At 29.6% G+C, this 25,298-nt stretch overlaps 1 protein-coding gene across 4 annotated transcripts; it reads left to right on the top strand.

The window, feature by feature from the left end:
* The first annotated feature begins 2,806 nt into the window (after positions 1-2,806).
* On the top strand, positions 2,807-22,888 carry LOC139785603 (aminopeptidase N-like). 4 transcript variants are annotated; one of them, XM_071724781.1, is made up of 14 exons: positions 2,810-2,962; positions 3,127-3,626; positions 4,633-5,082; positions 7,647-7,824; positions 9,575-9,740; positions 9,876-9,969; positions 10,791-11,122; positions 11,405-11,679; positions 13,458-13,648; positions 13,788-13,888; positions 14,426-14,573; positions 22,097-22,169; positions 22,374-22,463; positions 22,661-22,888. In XM_071724781.1, the coding sequence occupies exons 2-14, from the start codon at positions 3,151-3,153 to the stop codon at positions 22,790-22,792; spliced, it is 2,706 nt and encodes a 901-aa protein (XP_071580882.1). In that variant the 5' UTR covers positions 2,810-2,962; positions 3,127-3,150; the 3' UTR covers positions 22,793-22,888. The 4 variants fall into 4 exon arrangements, with proteins under 4 accessions (XP_071580884.1, XP_071580882.1, XP_071580881.1 ...); XM_071724783.1 differs by lacking the exon at positions 3,127-3,626 and having other exon boundaries at positions 2,807-2,962; XM_071724780.1 differs by having other exon boundaries at positions 2,816-3,626.
* Positions 22,889-25,298: the final 2,410 nt, after the last annotated feature.

Below are 25,298 nucleotides of genomic sequence, written 5' to 3' on the forward strand. Positions count from 1 at the left end.
ACGAACCAGGAACGTCGTATTAAAGTGATTTAACTAACGTCTTTTATTGGTCGAAATTCTGACGTCTCAGATACGTCGTACAATGGATAAATAACTAACGTCATTAAATGGGCACTAATCTAACGTTACTTGGACGTTATAGTTTGGTTAAATTGTCGAAGTGTTTTTATGGTTATACAAATGACGTCAATGGTACGTTATAATGAGGTCATTCTACGATTAGTTATTATTTCGTCAAAAAAGTCACGACATTTATACGTCTTAAGTTGGTAAAATGACGTCGTACCCAAAAAATGACGAATTATTGACGTCATATTAACGTCACCTTGCTACCTGGGCGAGAAACAAAAAAACAAGAGAAAAAGAAATGAGACAATTGTATATACAAGTGATAAATAGCGTTACATAACAACAGAAAAAAATATAGATAATATATAAATATCGGAAAAATAGTATAGATCGCAAGAACAAAACATGAGAGCAACATACATGCATGAAGAAAAGCTAAATATCTACAAGGAAAAAGAAAATAATGAGCAGAAGGAACAAAATTTATTGCAATAGAAATAAATTTGAATATAAATAAGTAACAGTAATAAAGTAGACTAAGGTCAGTATTTATATATATAATATATATATATATATATATATATATATATAAGTATCAAAGATTATAAATGTCTTGACGATTAATCGGACCAAAACCAATGGTCGAATCGTCACGATGATAAATTATTGCCAGTTAGGCCGATTCATACGTCTTAGTTTTAATAAAATACAAAATAAAAAATAATTAATTAAAAACTAAAAATAAACAGAAACAAATTAAAATATTAAATAATTTCATTTCAGTATTAAACTGAAATAAACTAAAATAATAAAATTAAAAATAATAAATCAAAATAATAAAAATCTTTCAGTTAACAAATAAAATAAAAATTAAAATCTTAATTACTACTGTTACTTTTATTAAAGTATTCACTATCGCAACTATCGCACGATTAATTTTGATCGAAGATGGTAGTCGTTAAAGATTTTTAGTGTATCAATAATATAAATAATATAAACTTGTGATATTTCCTTCTAAATCAATTTCGAGATATTTATGAAAAACCATAGATAGATGTCAATATTTAAGAGACACGGTAGTCTCGCCAAGTACACGCGCAGCGCGAGACCGTCTCGTGAATCTTTACGCAACGGACGAGTTGCGAGTTCTAAAAAACGCTGTATCTATGAAACCGGCACTTAATGGTAGCTTAGTTTTAAAGGATAAAACTCAGAAATATCTAAGGAATAATATGCTGGTAAAATGACGGCAGCATTCCGCAGCGTTTCTTTTGTAGACCTTTCTAAGTTTCATACTTTAAAAATTTCATAATTAAAAATCGGCAATGTTTGACTTAAAATACCGCTATTATTAAAAAACTATTATTAAAATTTGTTAATAAAATATAAAAATATATACCTTTTTCTATATTTATCTAATTTGAAGTTTTAATATTCTTCAATATAAGCAGAATACTTCTTTATTTCTCAAGCGCTGCTAAAGTAATGATTTAACGTTTTGCGAGATGACATTTATACGACGTATTCAAATGATTTTTATAACACAACTACAAGTGTAAATGGTAAATATTTTGTAGAAAATGAACTATTAAATATCTTTCTTAAAAATATAATTGTTTATTTTAAGAAATATTAATCTTCGAAAATCGACTTTTGTCCAGCTAGATTGCCGTTTTGGCCCACTGTGTGCCGGTTTGCTTCATTCACGAAAAATTATTTTGCATGTCTGCGTAATGTTCACCACACTTACGTTGTATGATTTTAATAAAGCTATATGTAGGTATTGTATAAAAGTTCGTTAAAGGACAAAATGTCTTTGTACGTAAACATATGAGAATTGAAACCGAAACGCAAGAAATATATTACTTTCTGCGTAATAGATCATCTCAAGATCTCAAGTAGTAATTCATTCCTCGAATTTTACTCGATAATTATCGCAATCAAAAGCTTACAGGAATATTATATTAGAAAAGTGCCCGTAGATCTTAGAATGTATAGATTTTGTTCACGATAATTTAATCAATAGGTAATAGGCGCGCGCACCGTGCGTAGAATTTTTAAATTGTTAATAGAAAGTTCCGTAATTAAATCACGATTGATGAAGTTTTGACATTAATTTATATAAAACTATAAGTAAGTCGACTTGTCAAACGCGATACCATTCCTTCACGGTGTTGCTAAACTTATGTAATTTCTGCTCGCAAAGTTTCCATTACGATGTTCCTAATACATATTAAATTTGAGTCGTTCTTTGATCGAAATAACAATTTCTACGTAGTGTTCTGTCCATCCAATAAACTTACGACGGCATGTGCATGAGCATGTAATGCTCTATTTCTTTCAAGTGTTTTATGCGGAAAATTATTCCAATGTATACGTTTCTTCAGAAGATAATCAGAGTAAATATAGAAAATATCTGTATCGATTTGTATCATAAAGTTTAACGTTAAAATACCTTGTTTCTAAATATTTTAGTTCATCTTATATAATTGCTGAAGTTTTACTACGTTATCGAGAGATGTCTTTTATTAATAGTATAGTTTTGGCATTGGTACATACATATATCCATTGAGTACTCATTGTTTATTACTTCATGAGTTTATTTTATATTAATTCTTGATACACATTCCTAAGTCTTTATAATTCTAGGTATATTACTTCATTCGGCGAGCACGTGATAAACACGTAATGACCTTACTTGTTGTTGTTACGCTATGCTACATATATACTCATTGTGAAATCAGATGTCGTTAGATTCAGTTCTCGATGATCTCTCGTGGTAGTAGAATCGCGACTGAATATTTCAGCAGAACTTGTTGTGATGAGATACATTTACCAAAGTTAATAGCTACTAAGAATTGCATCTAATCTCAACATAATTTGAAACAATAAGGTAAGCCACATTAGAAATAGAATTCACCTATGTGTATCTCGTTTTGAAAATATAACATATTGTTTAAAACATGATTCCAAAGGACAAGCATAACACAAACGTTGTTCAATATTATTTATAAGATTTATCGAGGAGAATAGGTCAAGAATGTAACGTCTTTACAGGTACATGAAATAGAAATCGTCATAATGTCGATTTTAATTGTGCGCATAATGACATTATTAGGCATCTTAGCCATTTGTCAAAGTTCCGATTTAGATGTAACAACTCAATCACCAAGTTATATAATACCAGAGCATTATGATGTGGAGTTAGATCTCAGTAAAGTCGAGAGAGGTTTTTTCAATGGTACATGCTTTATTAGTATCAGACTCAATTGGCCAACGAACAATATAAGTTTCCACGCGCAATATCCACCAATAAGAATAAATTCTGTACGCTTGTATCAATGGCGCGTCTCTTATTCTGATAAAATTAAAGATTCTATATATGTATTGACGCGCTGGGAACAATACTACAAAAATCATATTGTGACCGTCTATCACTATACGAGTTTACCAATAGGGGATTATGAAATAAAAGTAACTTTTAATAACAGCCTATTTAAGGACGAAGAAAATCTGTTTAATAAAACTTCCTATATAAATAAAGAAGGAAGCAAAGTGTAAGTAAATTTTAATATACAAATTGCAAGTTAAAGACGTGTCCAAGAACTTCCTGTTTTACAAAATACTAGAATAATTATTTTTTATATATATATATCTTTATATTTGTTATTATTTTTTATATTATATTTTTTAATATTCTATTTTCTATATTCTATATTTGATGGCTATGGACATATGGAAGGAGTTTAAAATTTCATATTTTGTAAAATTTAACGAGATAATATTAAGCGCACTTAAATGCAAGTAAACATTGTTTAATCTAAATATAACTATACAATAATGTTAGCGTATTAATGTACTAACAAGGAAGGAATTACTTTCTTTATGTAGCTATTGTTTTTATTATGTGCACTTACAATACCTATTAGATCAGTGTACAATGGCTCTAATATTAACTAGTGCGTCCAATCGAATTTGCTCTAAAATAATTATATTAGAACGTTTATATTTATAAAAATGTTGAAATTGTTAAAATATATAAAAATTATACAAATTACTTTACTTACGCTTACAAATAATATATAAATTAAAGCTGGGTCCGCAAATGCTTTATATACAATAGTAACAGTATTGAATTTGTTTCGAGCAACACTGTTTTACAACAAATACACTGTTTTGCGACACAAATATTATTTTAACTGTTGCTGCAACAGTTTATTTAATATTCGATACATATTTTTGCGGCGACAGTTTACGCCTGAAGATTCCATTGGTGTATACCCCTATAGAGCTTACATATTACTAATAGAAACAATTTTTACGTCTTTCTCGCAAAAGGAAACCATAAATATGATTCATAGACGGAGTTACGAATCATGTTTACGCATGTAATCATGTTTGTAGCAATAATACATAAATTGCATTCAGCAATAATTTACATGATTTTGCACACTTACGTTTTGCTGTCTGAGTACATGTGCCCTAATGTGTCAATTTATTAATCCGACAAAATTATTGAGCATTTATTATTATCTAACTATGCATATCGTTAACATGTGACAGATGGTTTCTTGGAACAATTGGAATGATTGGTGCTCGACGAATATTCCCATGTTGGGATAAACCAACTTTCAAAGCGACCTTTAACATTTCTATAAAGCATCTTAGTAAACACCCAGTTTTGTCGACGTACCTGCCTGTACGAATAACACAAACAAGCAATAACCTAAAGAGGACGCTGTTCGATATAACTTCTCCAATTCCCGCTTATCTCATTGCGATTGTGGTATCCAATGTTGATTTTAATCCTGTCATAAGCAATGAAATAATCAATCTTTATTCAGTCAGACATCAGACAGCATTGCATTTAAGATATGCAAACATGGTTATTGAAAGAGTCACACTGCATTTGAAATCTGAATGGAGGAGCAAGGAGCTTCTAAAAGTAAATCATGTCGCAATACCGGGCTTTCTCCAAGAGAGCACGAATAAGCTGGATTTTATTTACTACAGGTAAATACATGTAATTAAAACAAATACTTTCTGTAAATTAAAAAACTTTATTCAAAAAGAAATAAGATATTACTATTTCTAACATAACGAATTATAAAATATTTGAGTTATCACGTTGGCGTTACATCTTAGAAATGTTTTTTACTATCAGTCTATGACGAAGATCTATTTAAAACTTCCTATAAATATAATAAAAAATTGATTTACTAGCAATAGTTCCAGAAGTTCAAAATTATTTTTACCACATCGACAAGAAAATTATAAGTGTGGCATATGGCATTTATAATCCCAAATTGTGTTTATATTTATATAATTATTAAATTATATAATTAATACATTATATAATTAATAAATTATATAATTAATAAAACTTAAGTTTTAAATTAACGTTTGTTCTTTGTCTGTACACTAAAAATAATCTCATTACAATTCGACACGTATGACACTACAATATTGATATTTATTTAGACAACAATTTATATTTAGCAATAACAACTAACTTGGATCACTAGTCCAATTTACTCTCTTCGCTTTTAATCTATTGAATTTTAAATAACTTAATTGTTACAAGATATTTATCCTTCTTCAAATATTACATATTTACTATTAGGCTTATTTATTTTAACAATAAATACACAATGATTGATTAAGATGTCGAGGAGTGGGGAGTGATTGGCACTTGCACAGGTGTAACTGAACACAATACTGTTTCCTAAATGACTAGGAAATAATTATTTCCCAACAATTGAGATGGTTATAAAAGTACGTAAAACTTATCGAAAGATGTATCGTACTACGGAGAAGATTATGTTAATCCATCTTTTCCGTAATATGAACCGACGTTATACGTGTTAGAATAGAAGTCTGAAAAATCGAAAATAGCGTGTTGAAACTGGGTATATATAGCACTATGTGCCATGTGGGAACAACTTTATTTTAATATATTTATGCAATCACACAAATTTATATCATACAACTTATCAAAGAAACGTACACATTTATTTCGTTCTTTATATAAAAGCAAAATTAAAATCATTATAGTACATTTTCGAGTTTATATTTGAATACAATATGCCACAAAAAACATGCAAACTTCGATCACTATACTCATTTTATTACTTAAATATAAAATAAGAAGTGTAATTATATCTATTTCATAATTTAAAAAAAGAAAATTTCTTTATAAATATATTATAAATAAATTAGGGGAGACCGGGGATCGTTGGCACAAGAGGCAAGTTCGCAATGCGTTCCGTTTATGTATTTATAGCGAAAAAAAAAACAATGGAAAAGTTATCACAAAATATCTCTTATATGACATAGATTCTTTTCCTAAAGTTTTATTTTACTCAAACAAGTATTACAATAGAAAAAGAGAAAACTCTGATTTAAGAGGTGGCAAGTAAATTTTCGAGCGTTTCAAAATATTGTATTAATGTTCTTCAGCTTGAGAAGTAAATCAAAGTGACGTATCATTAGTAAAAAAAAAAGTTTCTGTTACTATACGACATGTGTTATTTTGACTAACAACAGTAATTTATTGTAATAAAATGACTGAAATAAAACGTATGTAGGAATGGAGTATGTTGGCTCATATCAAGACACGCTTAGCTTGACTTGTTGTTGCCGCGTGCGTGAGACCTGTTTGAGCATGTGATTTGCTACCTATAATGCTAATAGAAGCTAGATATATATTTATATTAATATTTTTATGTTGAAGAAAGCTAAATCTAAAATAGTTTACAATTGTTTTTCTGCAACAGCATTTTGCTATTCGATCATTACAAAATAACTTTAAAAGATACAATCTTTATCAAGAAGTACGTATCTATTACCCGTTTTGTGTTTCTATTACGTTTTCATTAATTTAACATGGACTTTTGTCGCATAGCCAACTTACCCTACTATCGGGGCAAGTTGGCTGCAATGCAGCATGTTCATATTTCACTTATTACAAAGAAACTATACAGTATACAGAAGCGTTCCTGGCATGAAAATGTAGAGAAAGGTTCTCTCTATCATATTGGTACTGTTTAACCATGATAATTAGTTGTATAAAAACACAAATGCCGAAATTGTGAAAACAGTGCCAACGAGCATAATATTATAATAACATAAAAGACACAAAGTAGAGTAATATATAGGTACATATATAAAAATATATAATTAACTATTTAATTAACCCAAATATTTTAAAAACAAATCAATGAAATTATAGCCAATGTTGTATGTAATAATCTCTTGACTTTTAAATGAAATGCGATTACATTTTTATATTTTCTCTGATTACAAGTTTGCTTTATATAATTTAGAATTTGGGTAGAATTATAATACTCGTAGAAAAAAAATAATATACTATCAATATACATATGTAATATCTTAAAAATTGTCTTTTTTAATTTTAAGTTTGCTCAGTAATACTTGGCTAATTAAGTTGAATTTATATCTATTTTTGAACAGTTAGTTTTTTATTTAATAATGTTTATATTTTTAAAAGTTATTTATGTACTTGGTGCACATTTTTATAACGTGTTTTTATAATTATATTTGAAAATAATTTTTAGAGAAACAGCTCTAATCTATGATGAAGAATTAGATCCTATTATACGTGAAATAGATGTAACTCGATTAGTGACGCGTGCAGTAGTACATCAATGCTGGGATAAGGTCAGCTCTTCCTTGTGGTCTCAACCTTTGAAAGAGGGAATTCTTACACTATATGCAACAAATACCATCAACAAGGTACTTGATTACTTCGTATTGTTTTTCTTATACATAATAGTTTTTATTCATACTGCTTGACATTATACATGACCTACATAAGACTTAACATCTCATGCAGAACACGGGATGATAATGACATCAAAGTAATGTTGATGTGGCATTAATATATTAATATAACTTTAAATGATGAACAAATTCTTAATTGTGTTAATTATTGACTGGCGAAGTAAATGTTACTTATTCGGTTTGAATATACACCTTTGACTGAAAATCGGTGTTTCCATCTTATTATTGTTTGTCATCTTAATACATGTTATTGCGATAAATATTACCACATGCCTCAGTGGTTGAATTGGTACGACACCCGTCACGGAATGAGGGAGGTTCCAGATTCGAATCCTGGCTGAGGTAATATTTTTCGCAATAAATTTAATTATTTAATTAAGATGCTTATATTATAAGCATCTAAAATTACATCAACTTTAGAATGACCAGAATCTTTGGTCGAAACTCGGTGACGATTTGTCACAACGATTATAATCGTTACCACGATTATAATCATTGCCAGTATAGTCAATTAAATTCTTAATTGTGTTAAATGATGAACAAAGTCATGAAGTCACCATGATGTCATTATGAGTTTCATGTTCTACCTGGGATTGTAATATCCCGAGAACTACACCATCAATTTTAATCGTTTTGTCTCGAATTTCACAGATTCTATGGGCTTTTAAATCTATTTAAAATTAATCCCCCATATCCTTGAAAACTTATAAGTGCAATGTCTTTGGGTAAATATTTACCCTTACGAACCCCCCTCCAATGACTTTCTCCTTCACATATATTATAGAGGTCATCCTCCTGAGTAACCTTCAGAAGGTTTTAGCCGTCGTTCGTTGTTTATTAAAAAGTTATGAACAAATATAACAGCGAAGTATAACACTTTGTATTAGTGCTTAGGGAAGTAATTTGCTGATATGTGTACATAAACAGTATACATATCAACAAATTACTTCTCTAAGCACTAATACAAAGTGTTTATTTCTCAAACTTTTTTATTAATAACTTTTTTATTGAATAAATAACGAGTGACGGCTAAAGCTAAAGAAAAAATGCGCGTTTCTGAAATGTGGGTGCATAAAATGTAAAGATTAAAAAAAATATATATATATACATATATATTCCAATAGTTGATCCTGATCGTACGTCAAATGTAGAAATTCGTGGAGCAACATGTTAATCGTTTCGAGTTTCTCGACACACTGAATATTTTCATTTCCTGACAATGTACGAAAATGATGACCTTTATGAAGGTTTATATGTAAAACATATATCGTAAAAGTGAGAAGTATTTTTTTAAGGAACGAATTTATATTGAAGCTATATATCGTATAAAGGTTCCTTATACGGAATAATGAATTAAATTAGATCAGATTTATCAAATTTCTTTTGTTTATAACTTTTTAATGAACAACGAGCGACGACTAAAATCTTCTGAAGGTTACTCAGGAGGATGACCTCTATAATATATATGTAAAGGAGAAAGTCATTTTGGAGGGGGAGGAGGTTCGTAAGGGTAAATATTTACCAAAAAGAGACAATTTTGCGATAATATTGTAGAAAATAAGTAGTCATTAAGTCATTAAAAAAACAAAATCTAGAGCCTTTTTTCATTTGGAATTCACAATCATCTACAAAGTACCTACTTTCTCCGATTGAATCCTGATATCCAGCCATCAATTAATCACATCAAAACTTTTATTTTTAGACTTATCCAGAATTCCGAATATGGGATTTGTTCGTAGTCCAGATTCAACAAGAATCTCTCCGTTTGGATACTTTGGATGATTCCATTATAAAACCTCTTATGCCGGAAACTACCAGCACTACTTGTGAAATTAATTCATTATTATCCTTTTCCTGTTACATCAAAGGTAAAACATTGCAAGTACAATTAAACAATTGTTTATAAATTTTTGAAAATAATTTACATAAAAGAATAAGAATAGTATATATCTGGATATATATTTTTTTTTTATTGGACCTTTTTATGACATGTATTATTGTAGCACCCACTATATTACGTATGTTGCAACATATATTGGGTTACGACATTTTTTGGAATGGTATCGAGAAATATCTAAATAATAGAGAATATGAAAGGTAAGTAATCTAATAATTACTCTTATAATATAATAATTACATACATAAATTTAAGTAGAAAATTTTACAAAATTTATAACTTTATTTTGTCTTATAATTTTATTCTATTCCTTTTTTTTATTCTAAAATCTTTATTTTTTACTTTGTTTATTATTTATTAATAATGCTTTTCTTCTCCTTTCAATCAATTGATCCCATTATGCTTATTATTTCTGTTTCTATTTTAAGCTGTTCATATATTTGAGATTGTCTCAAGTTTATCTTCAGACGCTGTGCTACTCGTTTTACACAGCTACGGAATATCTAAAGATAAACTTAAAACAACCTCATCTATATATATATATATATATATATATATATATATATAAATACTGACCTTAGTCTACTTTATTACTGTTACTTATTTATATTCAAATTTATTTCTATTGCAATAAATTTTGTTCCTTCTGCTCATTATTTTCTTTTTCCTTGTAGATATTTAGCTTTTCTTCATGCATGTATGTTGCTCTCATGTTTTGTTCTTGCGATCTATACTATTTTTCCGATATTTATATATTATCTATATTTTTTTCTGTTGTTATGTAACGCTATTTATTACTTGTATATACAATTGTCTCATTTCTTTTTCTCTTGTTTTTTTGTTTCTCGTTTTCTCATGTTTATATATCTCACAATGTTCTCCCATCTTTTTTTATTCAATTTGGTTTTCAAATTTTTATATATATTAGAAGAGGATATATATATATATATATATATATATACATATGTACTATATACCGTTTTATTTTATGATTATTTTAGTTATGATTCTTTGTTTCTAGCTTATCAAATTTCAATGATTTCTGGACCACCATGCAAATCACTTTAGATCATTCAAATAGTGTCTACAAATTTAATATAGAAGAGATGATGAATCCTTGGATACAACTAAAGCATTATCCTGTGCTAAACGTGACGGAATTTGAACTTGCAAACGTGAAAATCTTTAACAATAATGCCCAGACGATGAATATACCTGTAACATTTACTACACAAGATCATTGCAATTTTAATGACACTTCCCCTTATCTTACTCCGCAATGGATACATACTACTAGCATTATACTTCCTTCAAATGTAAATAGTTGGATGCTAATCAACATACAACAAACAGGTAAATATAATAATTAAATTTGTTTTCTTTGTTTTTTCTCGGATTATTTCCTTGTATAAGCAAAAGCTTAAAGTTCCTGAAGCACAATTTAAGTTAACATTGTGTTTAAAAATAATAATAGTAACAAAATGTTTTAGTTAATAATTTACAATATTTCTATAATTAAAATATAAGCAAATTATTCTAATATTATACCGCATTAAAGGTATTAACGTCTGTAAACATTTTTATTACATTTCCTTATATGTAATTAGTAACCAAAATGTATTTAACTTATGGTAGGGTATTATCGTGTCAATTACGATGCTGTATATTGGAAACGGATTGTAAATTATTTAACATCTGACGAATATACAAAAATACACGTGCTTAATCGTGCTCAAATTATCGATGATGCATTTTATTTTCTGATGCATGGTCAACTTCCCTTGTCCACTTTTTTGGAACTAACGAAATATCTACAACGAGAGACTGACTATGTGGCATGGTATCCTATGTTTAAAGCTCTTGAATATGTGTCTGGGTTTTTTTTATTCAAAGAAAGCGCATACATAAAGGTACATAATGACAAATATTGTAAAAAGAAATTTTTAAGCATTAGATACACTACATTTCTATTATCTGTTACAAAATAATAAGCAATTTTATATAATTAATTTACATATTTCTTCAAGAATTAACTATATATAGTAAAAATTAAATATATGTAAATAATTAGAAAATGTTATTATACTGTCTTTATATAATACCAGTTTCAAAAGAATATAAATACAGATGTCAGCTTTATTTCAACCTTAAATATTGTATATACATTTTATACACACATAATGCTAATAAAATTTGTATTATAAAGTGAATCTGCATATCGGACTCCGAAAAGAATACTGTCACAATTAAAAACATTTTAATTCTGAGTTAACCCATAAAGAGTATCAAACCCATGAATAGTATCATACGAAAATTGACAAGTGAATCACAGCAGACCTCTTCAAGAAATGGTATAAATTTCAATATAATATGATATTGTAATTATAATTGCGTTAGTTATCTAACAATTTAAAAAAATTCAATTAAATTCTTTCTCCCTTCTAAAAATAATGACTTTGAGATACGAAAATATTCTTCTTGGGGTGCGATAATCATTTCTGCAAAGTATATAAAAATATAATTTATATAAAAATATATAGAAATTTTATTACATATCTTATTTATGCGTATACAAGGGGAAAGTGGGCGAATAGTGCGCACCTAAGATAAATCTGTTAATACAAAATGGCTTTCATAGTTACAATTAATTTAAATGCAACTATGGAACCTTTGAACATTTGTCTACAAGTATGTGAACTTATACTTCATAATAATTTTGTTGTTAAATATTTATTGAGCGATATTTAGGACGATACAAAGTCGGGTAAAAATGAAAGTGGCGGATAATAGTGCGCAGTTTGAAAATTGCCAAAATTTGTGTCTGCAGCGGATAAATTTTGAACTTTTCTACTTAAATCATTAGTTTTAAGTATAGTTAATGTGAGTAATGATAAATAATTAAAAATTAAATGCAAAACTTTAAAAATAGAGGGATATTAAAAAAAAATGTTTGCGAGTAGAACTGACTTATGACTTCAACGCACGATTAATTTGACATAAATATATATAAATTCAAATATAAATAAACTACACCTATATATAAAATTGACATAAATAAAAGCCGCGCATTATTCCCCAATTTGTTATTCCGGAACAATTTTGTCAATTACTCGCGAACCGCAAATGAAATTATGGGACCAACGCGGCAAAAGGTTTCCAAAGGATCGTATTTCACTATGTTATACCAATTAAGTAACAAATAAAAACTGCCCACTTACGAGCTTAACTCCTGTCGCTTCAAAATGGTAAGGAAACGGGCGCGTTTTCTTTTTCGCTTCCTCCGTTCAAACGAAGCTTTGAGCTGAGATAAAATGTATATATGGAGAGGTAAAAACCAGAGTGGTGTGTCAAATTTTTTTAAATATTTACTCGTGTGCATAGATGCAATCTGTACAACATATAAATTGCATCTATGCACACAAGAAAATATTTAAAAAAATTTGACTTACACCACACTCTGGTTTTTACCCCTCCATATATTATCTAGAATTAACGTAAGCTTTGAAATTTTGCCACTTACGTGTCGTCAGCTATCGTCACAGTCTCAAACTTGAGGTGCGCACTATTACCTACTGCGTCGTATTCGCCTACTTTCCCCTACGTTACGTAAATATAATACATGTTCGTAATTATGTTCGAATCACCGTTATTAGACTTCTTTACAAATTAATTATTTCATGACTTTTAGAAACACATGCGGGACATCTTGCAAGAGCTTCTTAAGCATATAACATATACCGAGAAATCTGATGAAAAACCTAATGACCTTATTAAATGTTTAAGGCAAGAAGCTGCCAAATGGGCATGTGTCCTCGAAGACTCCAATTGCCAACATTTTGCCGCTTTTAAATTGAAGCAGCATTTGGATGATATTGAACCGTAAAACATTCTTAATAACTTTATAATCATATTTTCGTATATTTACGATGGCATTTCAATATATAATATGAATTTGCTCGATACAAGTACCATAAGGTACAAATTTTCAACATTTTGTTATTTTTTCTCTATTGTGCAGACTTTTACCAGAGTGGAAGAAATGGGTATATTGTAATGCCTTAGTGAATAATGATACTCTTTGGAGGAATGTGTTTGATACATGGGTGAACGAAACAGATAGTAAACTTTTGGAATATTTATCTTGCTCTATATCTCCTACTGTCATCATCGACTACTTAAAATTAATACACTCGCGACGCGTCGAACGGTTAGCTCGTTACAATGTGAGGCGTTTGTCGCTTTCGCGGTGCGATATTCTGGTCTGCAGTTGCTCCGCATGGTTCGAATCTTTCACCCACTTGGTCTTTCAACCTGGCGAGATTATTCGAGGATGAGATGGATGTGGAGCGATTGCACACCGGCATGTCGGGCTTTCGACTATGGTACATCCTGATTTAATTTTATTCTTAGACTGCGTCCTTTATACTTTATTTGTCGATGACTACGCCTTATACTCGACTTTCTGTAAATCTTCGTTTTTGACTATGTAACTTTTAACGCTGAAGAGGACACGAAAAATGTGTCGAAACGTTCGTTAATATATCTATTTATTACTTTTAAATTGTTTTGCGCTTTGACTACCGCGCTTGGCTCTAATTGCCTCACCTACTGTCATCATCGACTACTTAAAATTAATAGTTAACAATAATTTGACAGTCTGTAGTTCAAAAATGCCAGACTGTAAGAATGCAACAATGCAGCCTAAAGACCGTGTGAATAGTTTTCTTCACACTGTTGCAAAGCATGCAAAGGATAACGATGTATTGGAATATATATTAAAAAATTTTGGGAAAATAATACCAAGGTAATAAAAGCTTTTTTTAATAAAAACATATTTTTTATGGTGTACGCATGTATTGTAAATGTTTATCAAGAGACACGGTAGTGTCTCGTGCCAAGTACACGCGGAGCGAGACCGACCGTGACTCTTTTACGCGACGCGACGGGTTGCGAGTACCCAAGATGTTGAGATCTCGATAACGAGTGAACGGATCAAGTTCTAAGTAGGCTTGATCGATAGCTTGGGGTCGACTTTGGGGGGGTATCTCCTATAATATTTTCCGCTACGTGCCCTACGAGCGGAGATATTGCGACGCAAAGTCCAAATGTGAAAATTTATTTTTAAGATACGGAGATACGTCGTCGTCTCTCAATCAATATAACATATATATATCAGAAAATGTCACTTTCACTTTTTCGACGCTGGCGGCGCAGGTATCGCCAGTTTCGATATCGCGCGCGTATTTCGATCGATCTAGTAGGCAAATTAAATAAGGTCGATAGACTTATCGGTCAGGAGGAAGATTTCTATTTAGGTAAATTAGGTATTAGGTATATAATACATATTGAGTCAATTGCTTCATGTTTATCTGGAGAGATTTCGTATCCTTACATCGTATTACCACCGCTGCCGGAAAAGAAGGTTCTCTACGCTTGGCAGAAAGTGCCGCTAGGGAATTTTTAAGTCGATTCTTATGAATCAAGCTTGAATTCGACGTCTAGGTATCCCAGGTTGCCGATGACGAGGTCCAGATAGTGCGCTTCATAGTTTTCGGTGTCCAGGTGTAATAATACGTTGAATTCGATGTCTACGTGTCCCAGGTTGCCGATGACGAGGTCCACATAGTGCGCTCCGTAGTTTTCGGTGTCTACGTGTATTAATACTTTGAATTTGATGTCCACGTGTCCCAGGTTGCCGATGACAGGATCCAGATAGTGCGCTTCATTGTTTTCTGTGTCCAGGTGTAATCGTACGTTGAATTCGATGTCTAGGTGTCCCAGGTTGCCGATGACGAGGTCCACATAGTGCGCTCCGTAGTTTTCGGTGTCTACGTGTATTAATACCTTGAATTCGATATCCACGTGTCCCAGGTTGCCGATGACGGGATCCAGATAGTGCGCTTCATAGTTTTCGGTGTCCAGGTGTAATCGTACGTTGAATTCAATGTCTAGGTGTTCCAGGTTGCCGCTGACGAGGTCCACATAGTGCGCTTCGTAGTTTTCGGTGTCCAGGTGTAATAATACGTTGAATGCGATGTCTAGGTGTCCCAGGTTGCCGATGACGATGTCTAGATAGTGAGCTCCGTAGTTTTCGGTGTCTACGTGTATTAATACGTTGAATTCGATGTCTAGGTGTCCCAGGTTGCCGATGACGAGGTCTACATAGTGCGCTCCGTAGTTTTCGGTGTCTACGTGTATTAATACCTTGAAATTGATGTCTAGGTGTCCCAGGTTGCTGATGACGAGGTCCAGATAGCGCGCTCCGTAGTTTTCGGTGTCTAGGTGTAATAATACCTCGAATTCGATGTCTACGTGTCCCAGGTTGCCGATGACGAGGTTCACATAGTGTGCTTTGTAGTTTTTGGTGTCTAGGTGTATTAATAACTTTAAATCTGAATGTAGGACACGTAGATATCGAATTCGAGGTATTAATACACGTAGACACCGAAAACTACGGAGCGCACTATGTGGACCTCGTCATCGGCAACGTGAGACACCTAGACATCGAATTCAACGTATTATTACACCTGGACACCGAAAACTATGGAGCGCACTATCTGGAACCCGTCATCGGCAACCTGGAACACGTGGACATCGAATTCAAGGTATTAATACACCTGAACACCGAAAACTATGGAGCGCACTATGTGGACCTCGTTATCGGCAACCTGGGACACTTAGACATCAAATTCAAGCTTGATTTATAAGAATCGACTTAAAAATTCCCTAGCGGCAGAATTAAAATTATGTCATGACATAATAAAAATTCGCTGAATTAAAATTATGTCTAGACATAATAAAAATTGGACGAATAATAGTAATCTTTCGGAAGTAGAGGTTTTAAGCTTGAAATTTAAATTTTATTCATTTTTAAAGATAAATTTAGTGTTCCTTCAATTTTTGTGAGAAATGTATAATTTACTTTTACTTAAATATTATTAATTTTTATGTATTTGTTGGTATTGCTAATTTTGTGAATAATTAAAAAATAAAAAATAAAAATGTTTTGCAGATCCTTGCTTAACACTACAAAATAGGTGATATCAGTACAAAATTACCTTTTTCAAAAAAGGTAAAAAAAAGTGCCAAGTACACGCAATGTATTTTGTAAATTCAAAATTTAACCTAAGTGGTAGCTTTATATCTTTTTCACAAAATTATATTATCTAACTTAACTCAAGTGACATGTATTTCAAAAAAAAAGATGTAAAATCTTTAATTTCTTCTTCACAAAATTATATTACCTAACTTAACTCAAGTGACATGTATCTAACCTAAGTGGTAGCTTTATATCTTCTTCACAAAATTATATTACCTAACTTAACTCAAGTGACATGTATTTCAAAAAAAGATGTGAAATCTTTAAATTAAATTGCGCCAATTGTAAAGAGAATATGTATATTGCTTTGAAAGATAATTGTTATGCAACTACTTTAAAGAAATAAAACCCAAGTGGTATCTTCGTATTCCTATTCAAGGGTCTTCCTATTCTAAACCCAAGTGATAATAGCTTCTTAATTCTCTTTAACAATTTTTTAATATTACAAAGAATCATTTTAATTACAAAGAATTAAAGAAGTAACAGTACAAAATAAAAATATTTAATTAAAACAAAATAAATAAATTTTTCTTGTAAAAAAACTTGGCGCTGCTAGACTTTGAAATTTAAACATTAAAATTTAAACATTAGTACTAAGATTTTTGATTGAATAAAAAACAATAAACATAATTTAGGGAAGAATGCGACAGGAGTAAAAAAGCAGCGCCAAGTTTTTTTACAAGAAAAATTTATTTATTTTGTTTTAATTAAATATTTTTATTTTGTACTGTTACTTCTTTAATTCTTTGTAATTAAAATGATTCTTTGTAATATTAAAAAATTGTTAAAGAGAATTAAGAAGCTATTATCACTTGGGTTTAGAATAGGAAGACCCTTGAATAGGAATACGAAGATACCACTTGGGTTTTATTTCTTTAAAGTAGTTGCATAACAATTATCTTTCAAAGCAATATACATATTCTCTTTACAATTGGCGCAATTTAATTTAAAGATTTCACATCTTTTTTTGAAATACATGTCACTTGAGTTAAGTTAGGTAATATAATTTTGTGAAGAAGATATAAAGCTACCACTTAGGTTAGATACATGTCACTTGAGTTAAGTTAGGTAATATAATTTTGTGAAGAAGAAATTAAAGATTTTACATCTTTTTTTTTGAAATACATGTCACTTGAGTTAAGTTAGATAATATAATTTCGTGAAAAAGATATAAAGCTACCACTTAGGTTAAATTTTGAATTTACAAAATACATTGCGTGTACTTGGCACTTTTTTTTACCTTTTTTGAAAAAGGTAATTTTGTACTGATTAGCAATAACAACAAATTATATTTTTATTGAATTAGCAAATTAGTAATTAGTCACAAAAATTACTAATTATATAAAAATTAATATTAGGCTAAAGTAAATTACCCATTACTTAAAAGATTGGTAATTCGTCAGAGAAAAATTTCTACAGTTACGTGAAAATTTGTATTTAGGCGAAATTAAAGTAATTTTTTTTGCAAATTGGTAATTAGTAGAAATAAATTCTTTATTATTAAAATAATTAATAGCTTGTTAAAAATATATATTACTATAATTTAAAAATGAATAATTAGTAGAAAAAATTATTAATTTTTTTAATAATGAATAATTAATCTCAGGTAACTTATTTATTTTAAAAATTATTAATTGGTTTAATATAAATAATTTAATTATTGCAGTTATACGTGGTTAAAAAAAATAATTATGTTAATGTTATATATATATACATATACATATAATACATATAGAGTGTCCCATTTTAATCAATCATCCCCAAAAACTTTTTTATTTGTAATTCTAGAAAAAAATGCTTTAGACGAAAATTGTTTGGTTTGAAGGAGGACATATGATTTCAATGTAAGTCGTGTCATATATGTCATCATTTTCAAGAAATTTTAAAGGAGACTTATTTCTTAAATGGAACTTGATTTTTTTCTTGAGATAAAAGTTGCATATCTCGTCGATACGTTCTCAAAACACTATAATAAAGCTCTCTTTCGTTAAGGATTTCCTGAGATATTTAAATTTTGTCATATTTTTAATATAAAATATGAAATATCTTGTAAAGTATTAAATTCACTTTTTGATGACTTTACGTTGATACTTTTATACGTAGAATAATAAAAGAAACTGATTCTTGTAAAAAAACAGAAACAATTATTTAAAAAATTTGATTGCATTTTGTAGACGCATTTAATTTTTAAAATAAGTAATTTACTTGATAATAACGCTAATTATTCCTTATCCACTAATTATTAATTTTCAAATAAGTAATAATTCATTTTTAAAAACTATTAGTTATTTTAATAATAAAATATTTATTTTTACTATACAAATTTTTACATAATTAGAAATTTTTCTCTGACAAATTACCTTTTTTTTGTAATGCGTAATTCACTTTTACCTAACTATTATTAATTTTTACGTAATTAGTAATTTTTTGTGACTAATTACTAATTTGCCAATTCAATAAAACTTTAGGTAAATATGTATGTATTACGGCACTCTCTCCGATTTCTTTTCAAATTTTATGTATTTTGGGTAGTAAAAAATATTCTCAAAAGAGGAAAATTGTCGTTTCGTTTGTTTATAACAGTGCAGGAAGCTATGCTCATCACTGCCGATCTCAAACTTGGATTGAATAACCATGAGAAATTACAGAAGGTAGATATTACTGACAACGCTACTGTGTATATAATTCTTCGGGGACTGAGGGAACTGAATAAAATATCTTACATAACAGATAAACAGAATCATTTCCGGTATATAAGTAATTTATTGTGTTAAGAAACAATTTGCATTTCCACGTGCAAACAATTATTTTTGCGTCTTTACTTTGTGACGCTTTGGTTCTCCTCTTGAACAATTATTATTTACATTTCTAAGATCTGCATCTGTTAAATAAGCTATAAGCTGTTAAATAAGCTATAATATATGTCTTATTAGTCCAAGTGATCTAAATCTCATTTTTATTAAACACAATTTTGTATAATCTGTGTAGAATGAATTGAATAACAGCGTCATAATAACATTAATTTAATAACGTACAAAAAATCGATCGGAAATGCTAAAGGAAATCTGATAATAAAAACTATAGCATGCGTATTATATTTGCAAATTTATTCAAAACTAGCATGGATTCAGAGGCGTATCTATAAGATTCCTCGCGTTTTTGGCAAAGAGCTGTATCGGCGACCCTTTTCTAGAAAAAAATAACATCTGATTTAATGTATAAACATTTCATTACTTATATTTTATGAAAGTTACAATTTTATTTTTCCTTGCCTCGGCTAAAGCGAATTCGTCTATTATTGCATCTACATTTATGTGTGAAACCACTTCTTTTTCTATTAATAATGATGCAAGTCTGATTAATCTTTCTTGATTCATCGCAGAACGGAGATAATTCTTTATTAACTTCAGCTTGCTAAAACTGCGTTCGCAAGACGCTACAGTCACTGGTAAAGTTACATAAATTCGAAGTGCATGCAGTCTTGATGTTTGGATAAATATCATCTAGGGAGTATTCTTGAATACATTTTAATAAATACAGGGGAGTTACTGATTCTAATTCCTCGATCAGCTCCTGTACTTGTGCTTTGAACACTTCTAATTCGGACACAAGTTCCACTTTGTCTACGTCTAATGAATAGTGAAGTCCGAAGTCAGCACTTTTTTTCAGCTCATTCAAACTCTGATTCTTCAAGCTATTTTCAGAGAAAAAAAGAGATCCGATGATATAGTTGACATGGCCTCATATCGTGACTTTATTTCCGTTAACATTCTATCATAAACTATATTTATTTCTCTTCTAAAGCTCGCTGTTCAAGAGAGAGATAAGGGTTTTTGTCGGATGCACTGTCATGAAACCTTTTGACTTTCTTTTCAGCCTCACGTTAGAAAAGTCGTCCTCTAATCCCATTTCTAATTTTCTCTGGTAAACTGTATAGCTGGTTCCGTTCCCTCACCGTTCCCGCACTTTCTGCAACGATCCTACGAGACCCTTTATCGTTTTGTTTGCTACATGCAGAGAAAACACTCTTGTTTTGAAGAGACTGGTTGACTTTGTCGATGCAACTCAGTATTCTTTTCCATATTAGAAAAAGGCACAGAAATCCGAAGTCTATTTGTCTAATCAAAGCTTGTGCTCCAAAAGATGTTTCATCACTATATAATTTCTGCAATCTGTCTTATTGTCATTCAATACCGAAAAAATAGAACTTACTTTACTGACTTTTTAAAGACACTAAGTGCACTTTGTTTGGTTGACCACTTCGTATTACTGTGACTTTTCAAAGTAACTTTAAGTTTGCCCATTAAAACTTAAGTCATCTAAGAGGCGTTTCAATTTATATTTCCTAAAAGTTCCGTTTACGCTTTTATTATCTCTTTATTCTCTCCTTTTATATTCGACTTTTTACGCTCCGATTTTTATTTTCACCAGGGGTTCGATTCTTGAATTCATTCGCAAGAGAAACGTTGCAAGTTGATTATAGTTAATGGACCTGCGCCCGGTTTCACCAACCCCTGAATACGCCTCTGCATGGATTTTGCGCAACTTAAAAAGTTTTGATTGATTATTTTATAAAAAATATTTGTAATATATATTTGTGTTAGTAATATAATTAAAATAAATAAATATATTTAATTAAAATAAATAAATTTTTCTTGTAAAAAAACTTGGCGCTGCTTTTTTACTCTCGTCGCATTCTTCCCTAAATTATGTTTATTGTTTTTTTATTCAATCAAAAATTTTAGTACTAATGTTTAAATTTTAATGTTTAAATTTCGAAATCTAACAACTCCAAGTTTTTTTTATAAGAAAAATTTATTTATTTTATTTAAATATATTTATTTATTTTATTTAAATATATTTATTTATTTTAATTAAATATTTTTGTTTTGTACTGTTATCTCTTAAATTCTTTTTCAATTATTTTTCAAAGCAATATATATATTCTCTTTGCAATTAGCGCAATTTAAAGATTTCACATCTTTTTTTGAAATACATGTCACTTGGGTTGAGTTAAGTAACATATATAATTTTGTGATATAATAATTTTGTTAAGGAGAAATTAAAGCTACTACGACTTAGATTGGATTTTTGGATTTATACATATCACTTAGATTGAGCTAGGTAACGTAATTTTGTGACATCTTTTTGTTAAAGAAAAATAAAGCTACTACTTATTGTAAATGTTTATAATATATACTGATTGCAAACATCGTTTAATTTAACAGGGGTGAAGTCGGTGTGAAAGTAGTATTAGTTAATATTATTAACCATGTGCAGTCTAAGGAGCAACTTGATAAGGTAAATTTTATAATTAATCCAAAAACTACACCATTTTGTAAGTATTTTATCATAAAACTTACTTATTAAATAATCGATTACTTAATTATATCGCATCCCATAATTGCGCTGAAAGCCCAAACTAGTGTTGCATCAACCCTATATACTTTGAAGTAATAAGGACGCTTATATATGTTCAATGTTAAAATAATAATTAATTTCTAGGTACTTGAATTTGTGAAATATAAGAGAGGGGGTATAAAAGACAGTATTGATACTGAATGGGAGCCTGATTATCAAGGAGAAATAAGAGAGGTATATTTTACAAATACAAAACTTTATACGTATTTTCTTCTTTTTCTAGATATTTATCTTTGTACGTGACACATATAAAGTAACATTATATTTTAATGGCTCGATATAACATAATTGATGTATCCCGTTAGATTCCAAAAGTATGATAATTTATTATTGCTTATTGCTGGTAAACACAATAGAATAATTTGTTGCAGTTAAAGCCATATGTGAACAGATTTCTGAAATATATTGATGTGACATTATTGGCTGCTGAACAAACAATAAAGTCACGCTTGTCCAAAGTTACGAATCCGCTAAATTACTTTCAACATCTTGTGCGGAATTAATGGATTGTAATATAGTGAGACATATATCTACTTTGATTGTGGATAACATTTTATATCATCGCTGCATGTCTCAATAAATATTCAGTATGACAGATATTCATGAATATTATTCTACGATAATTTTTAAAATAATATGTTATATATATTTTTTAATATTGAGTATATAAAATTTTGCAAAAAGTTGTCATGCTGATTTTAACAGTATTGTAATATAAAGGGAATACGTCTGTGAGTTTAAAATATAGTTGGTACAAATTAAATTTGATACGGATATAATTGATAAATTTTGACAATAACTGTAATTTTAAAGAGAGATTCGATTATATGTAAATTCATACAAAAGTTAATATGCGTATACAATTAACATATATCTGTAATGTGCGCAGATTATATTATTTTTTTGAAATTTATCAAAGTACATAGTATGTATTTGCGTATAACACCGTGTATTAATTTTTTACATTTTAACTCAATTTGTAATATATTCATCGCAAAGGTAAATCAAAGATCTCTCTCTTGCATTAATAAACATAGATATTATTTTATGACTTTATTGTTATTGTAATAAAATTGTTATTATAAAAACAGAATTTATCAATCTATCAATCGATATACATGTGTTTACAACATTACATTTAAATCTTGAATGACATACTCCCTTTACTGCCAATTTACTCCCTTTACGGGGAGACCGGGGCTAAGCCGACAACGGGGCAAACTTGACACTAGGCTTTTTGCCAATTTAAATCTATCGTAGAAACTTGCCTTTCCTACTGTAAATGCGTCTTTATGTGCCAGTATTATCAACGGAATTTGGTAACATTCTGAGTTATAGTGTAATTTTTAACGCGACATAAGCGTTTTTGATAGTGAAAAGTAATTTTTCTGATCTCTCGAAAATGTCTACTCTTTCATCGAGCTTTACTCTTGCGAATCTACCGGTAAGTGATTTTGATGGGAAATTTGATGCTCTATATGAATCCGATAATCGTTTTTGCATATTTTCAAAATTTTCATGTTTTTGAAGTGACAAAAGTGAAAAACGACGTCCGGGGCAAAGTCAACACCACGCCGTTTCGTCGGCTTCCAGTAACAAACGATGCTTGTCATGCAGCCGTATGGCTCATGACAAATGTATGCGCACGTCCGATCGCGAGTTTACCTGCATTAATTGTTTTTCAGACATGAGTTTAGATGAAGATAATTGAAAGTTCAACAATTTTTGTTTTCATTATTTTAAATGATTGTTCTAGCTACTTTATTTTGAATTTTTGTACTTTTTAAATACACAATAAACTATGTATTTTCATTTTCAGACAGTAAAAAATAAGTTCCAAATCAAATTGTGTCGATCAGACAAAGTGTTGAGTTTGCCCCGGCGGGGTGTCGAATTTGCCCCGGCATTTTTCAATTCGAAAATTTGTCTTCGCGTCACTTTTCCTTTCCTGGCGGCAAAACAAAGCGACGTACAGCAAAACTTCCTGAATCAATTTTGTACCTGAAGAAACACTCTTTAAATATGTACCATTGAATTTGCCTAAAAATTTTAATTAAATATTAAAAATTGCCTTTGAAAAAATAGTGTCGGCTTAGCCCCGGTCTCCCCTACTCCCTTTACTGCCAATTTATTTTTCTATCTTTGCATTTGTAAAACTTAATGTAGGTAAGTATTTTCGAATAATTGTGGAATCTATGAAAGAAAAAGCATATAATTAGTGTTATTTTAGAATAATTTATGTAATATCTCTTGCTCTGAACATCCTTATTTTTAGCCTTAAGAAAGCTGTTTACTACTTATTTATTATTAATTTGTTAAATTATTCCTAATTATTTTTAATACCTTTAGTACACTTTTATTATTACTATCTTTAATATTATTGACGTTGTTTAAATTAAATCATTGTTAATATTAAATAATATTAGATATGTCATATGTATCTGTTATTATTAATATTAAAGATTGTACTATGTTATTAATATTGAAAATTATTAATGTATTTACAACTTTTAAATCACAATAAGTTATACACCTTAATTTTTCTTTATACTTATTTTATATTTCGTAAAAAATTACTGATTTTATTACTATATACATACTATTTCTATACTAATAAAACTATAATTATATTAATAAAACGATATTTCTAAATAACCAATAATCCTTGTGACTAAATATTAATATATTTATGAAAGAACCTTGCTAATCCAGAAATTTTATGTAAATGTAGGAAAAATTTCAACTATAGTGCTGAAGGACAATTTTAAGAAATGAAATTATCTCGTACGTCATTTTCTCGTATAAAACCTGATCTTCCTGTAGATGTCCTCTATCATCTCCGTCAACTTTAATTAGCAATCTTTTTTTCTTTGTTTAGATACACACTATATTTTAATTATTAGGTTATTTTGCACCTTTATTGAGTACTTATAACTTCTAGTTTATTCATATATAAAATATTCGTAATACACAATACGGATAAATAAAAAAATTATGGTTTCTTAAAAA

This window comes from Temnothorax nylanderi, unplaced genomic scaffold, assembly GCF_030848795.1.
Source record: "Temnothorax nylanderi isolate EJ_2023f unplaced genomic scaffold, tnyl_v1.0 TNYL_tig0840_pilon, whole genome shotgun sequence".
NCBI lineage: Eukaryota > Metazoa > Arthropoda > Insecta > Hymenoptera > Formicidae > Temnothorax > Temnothorax nylanderi.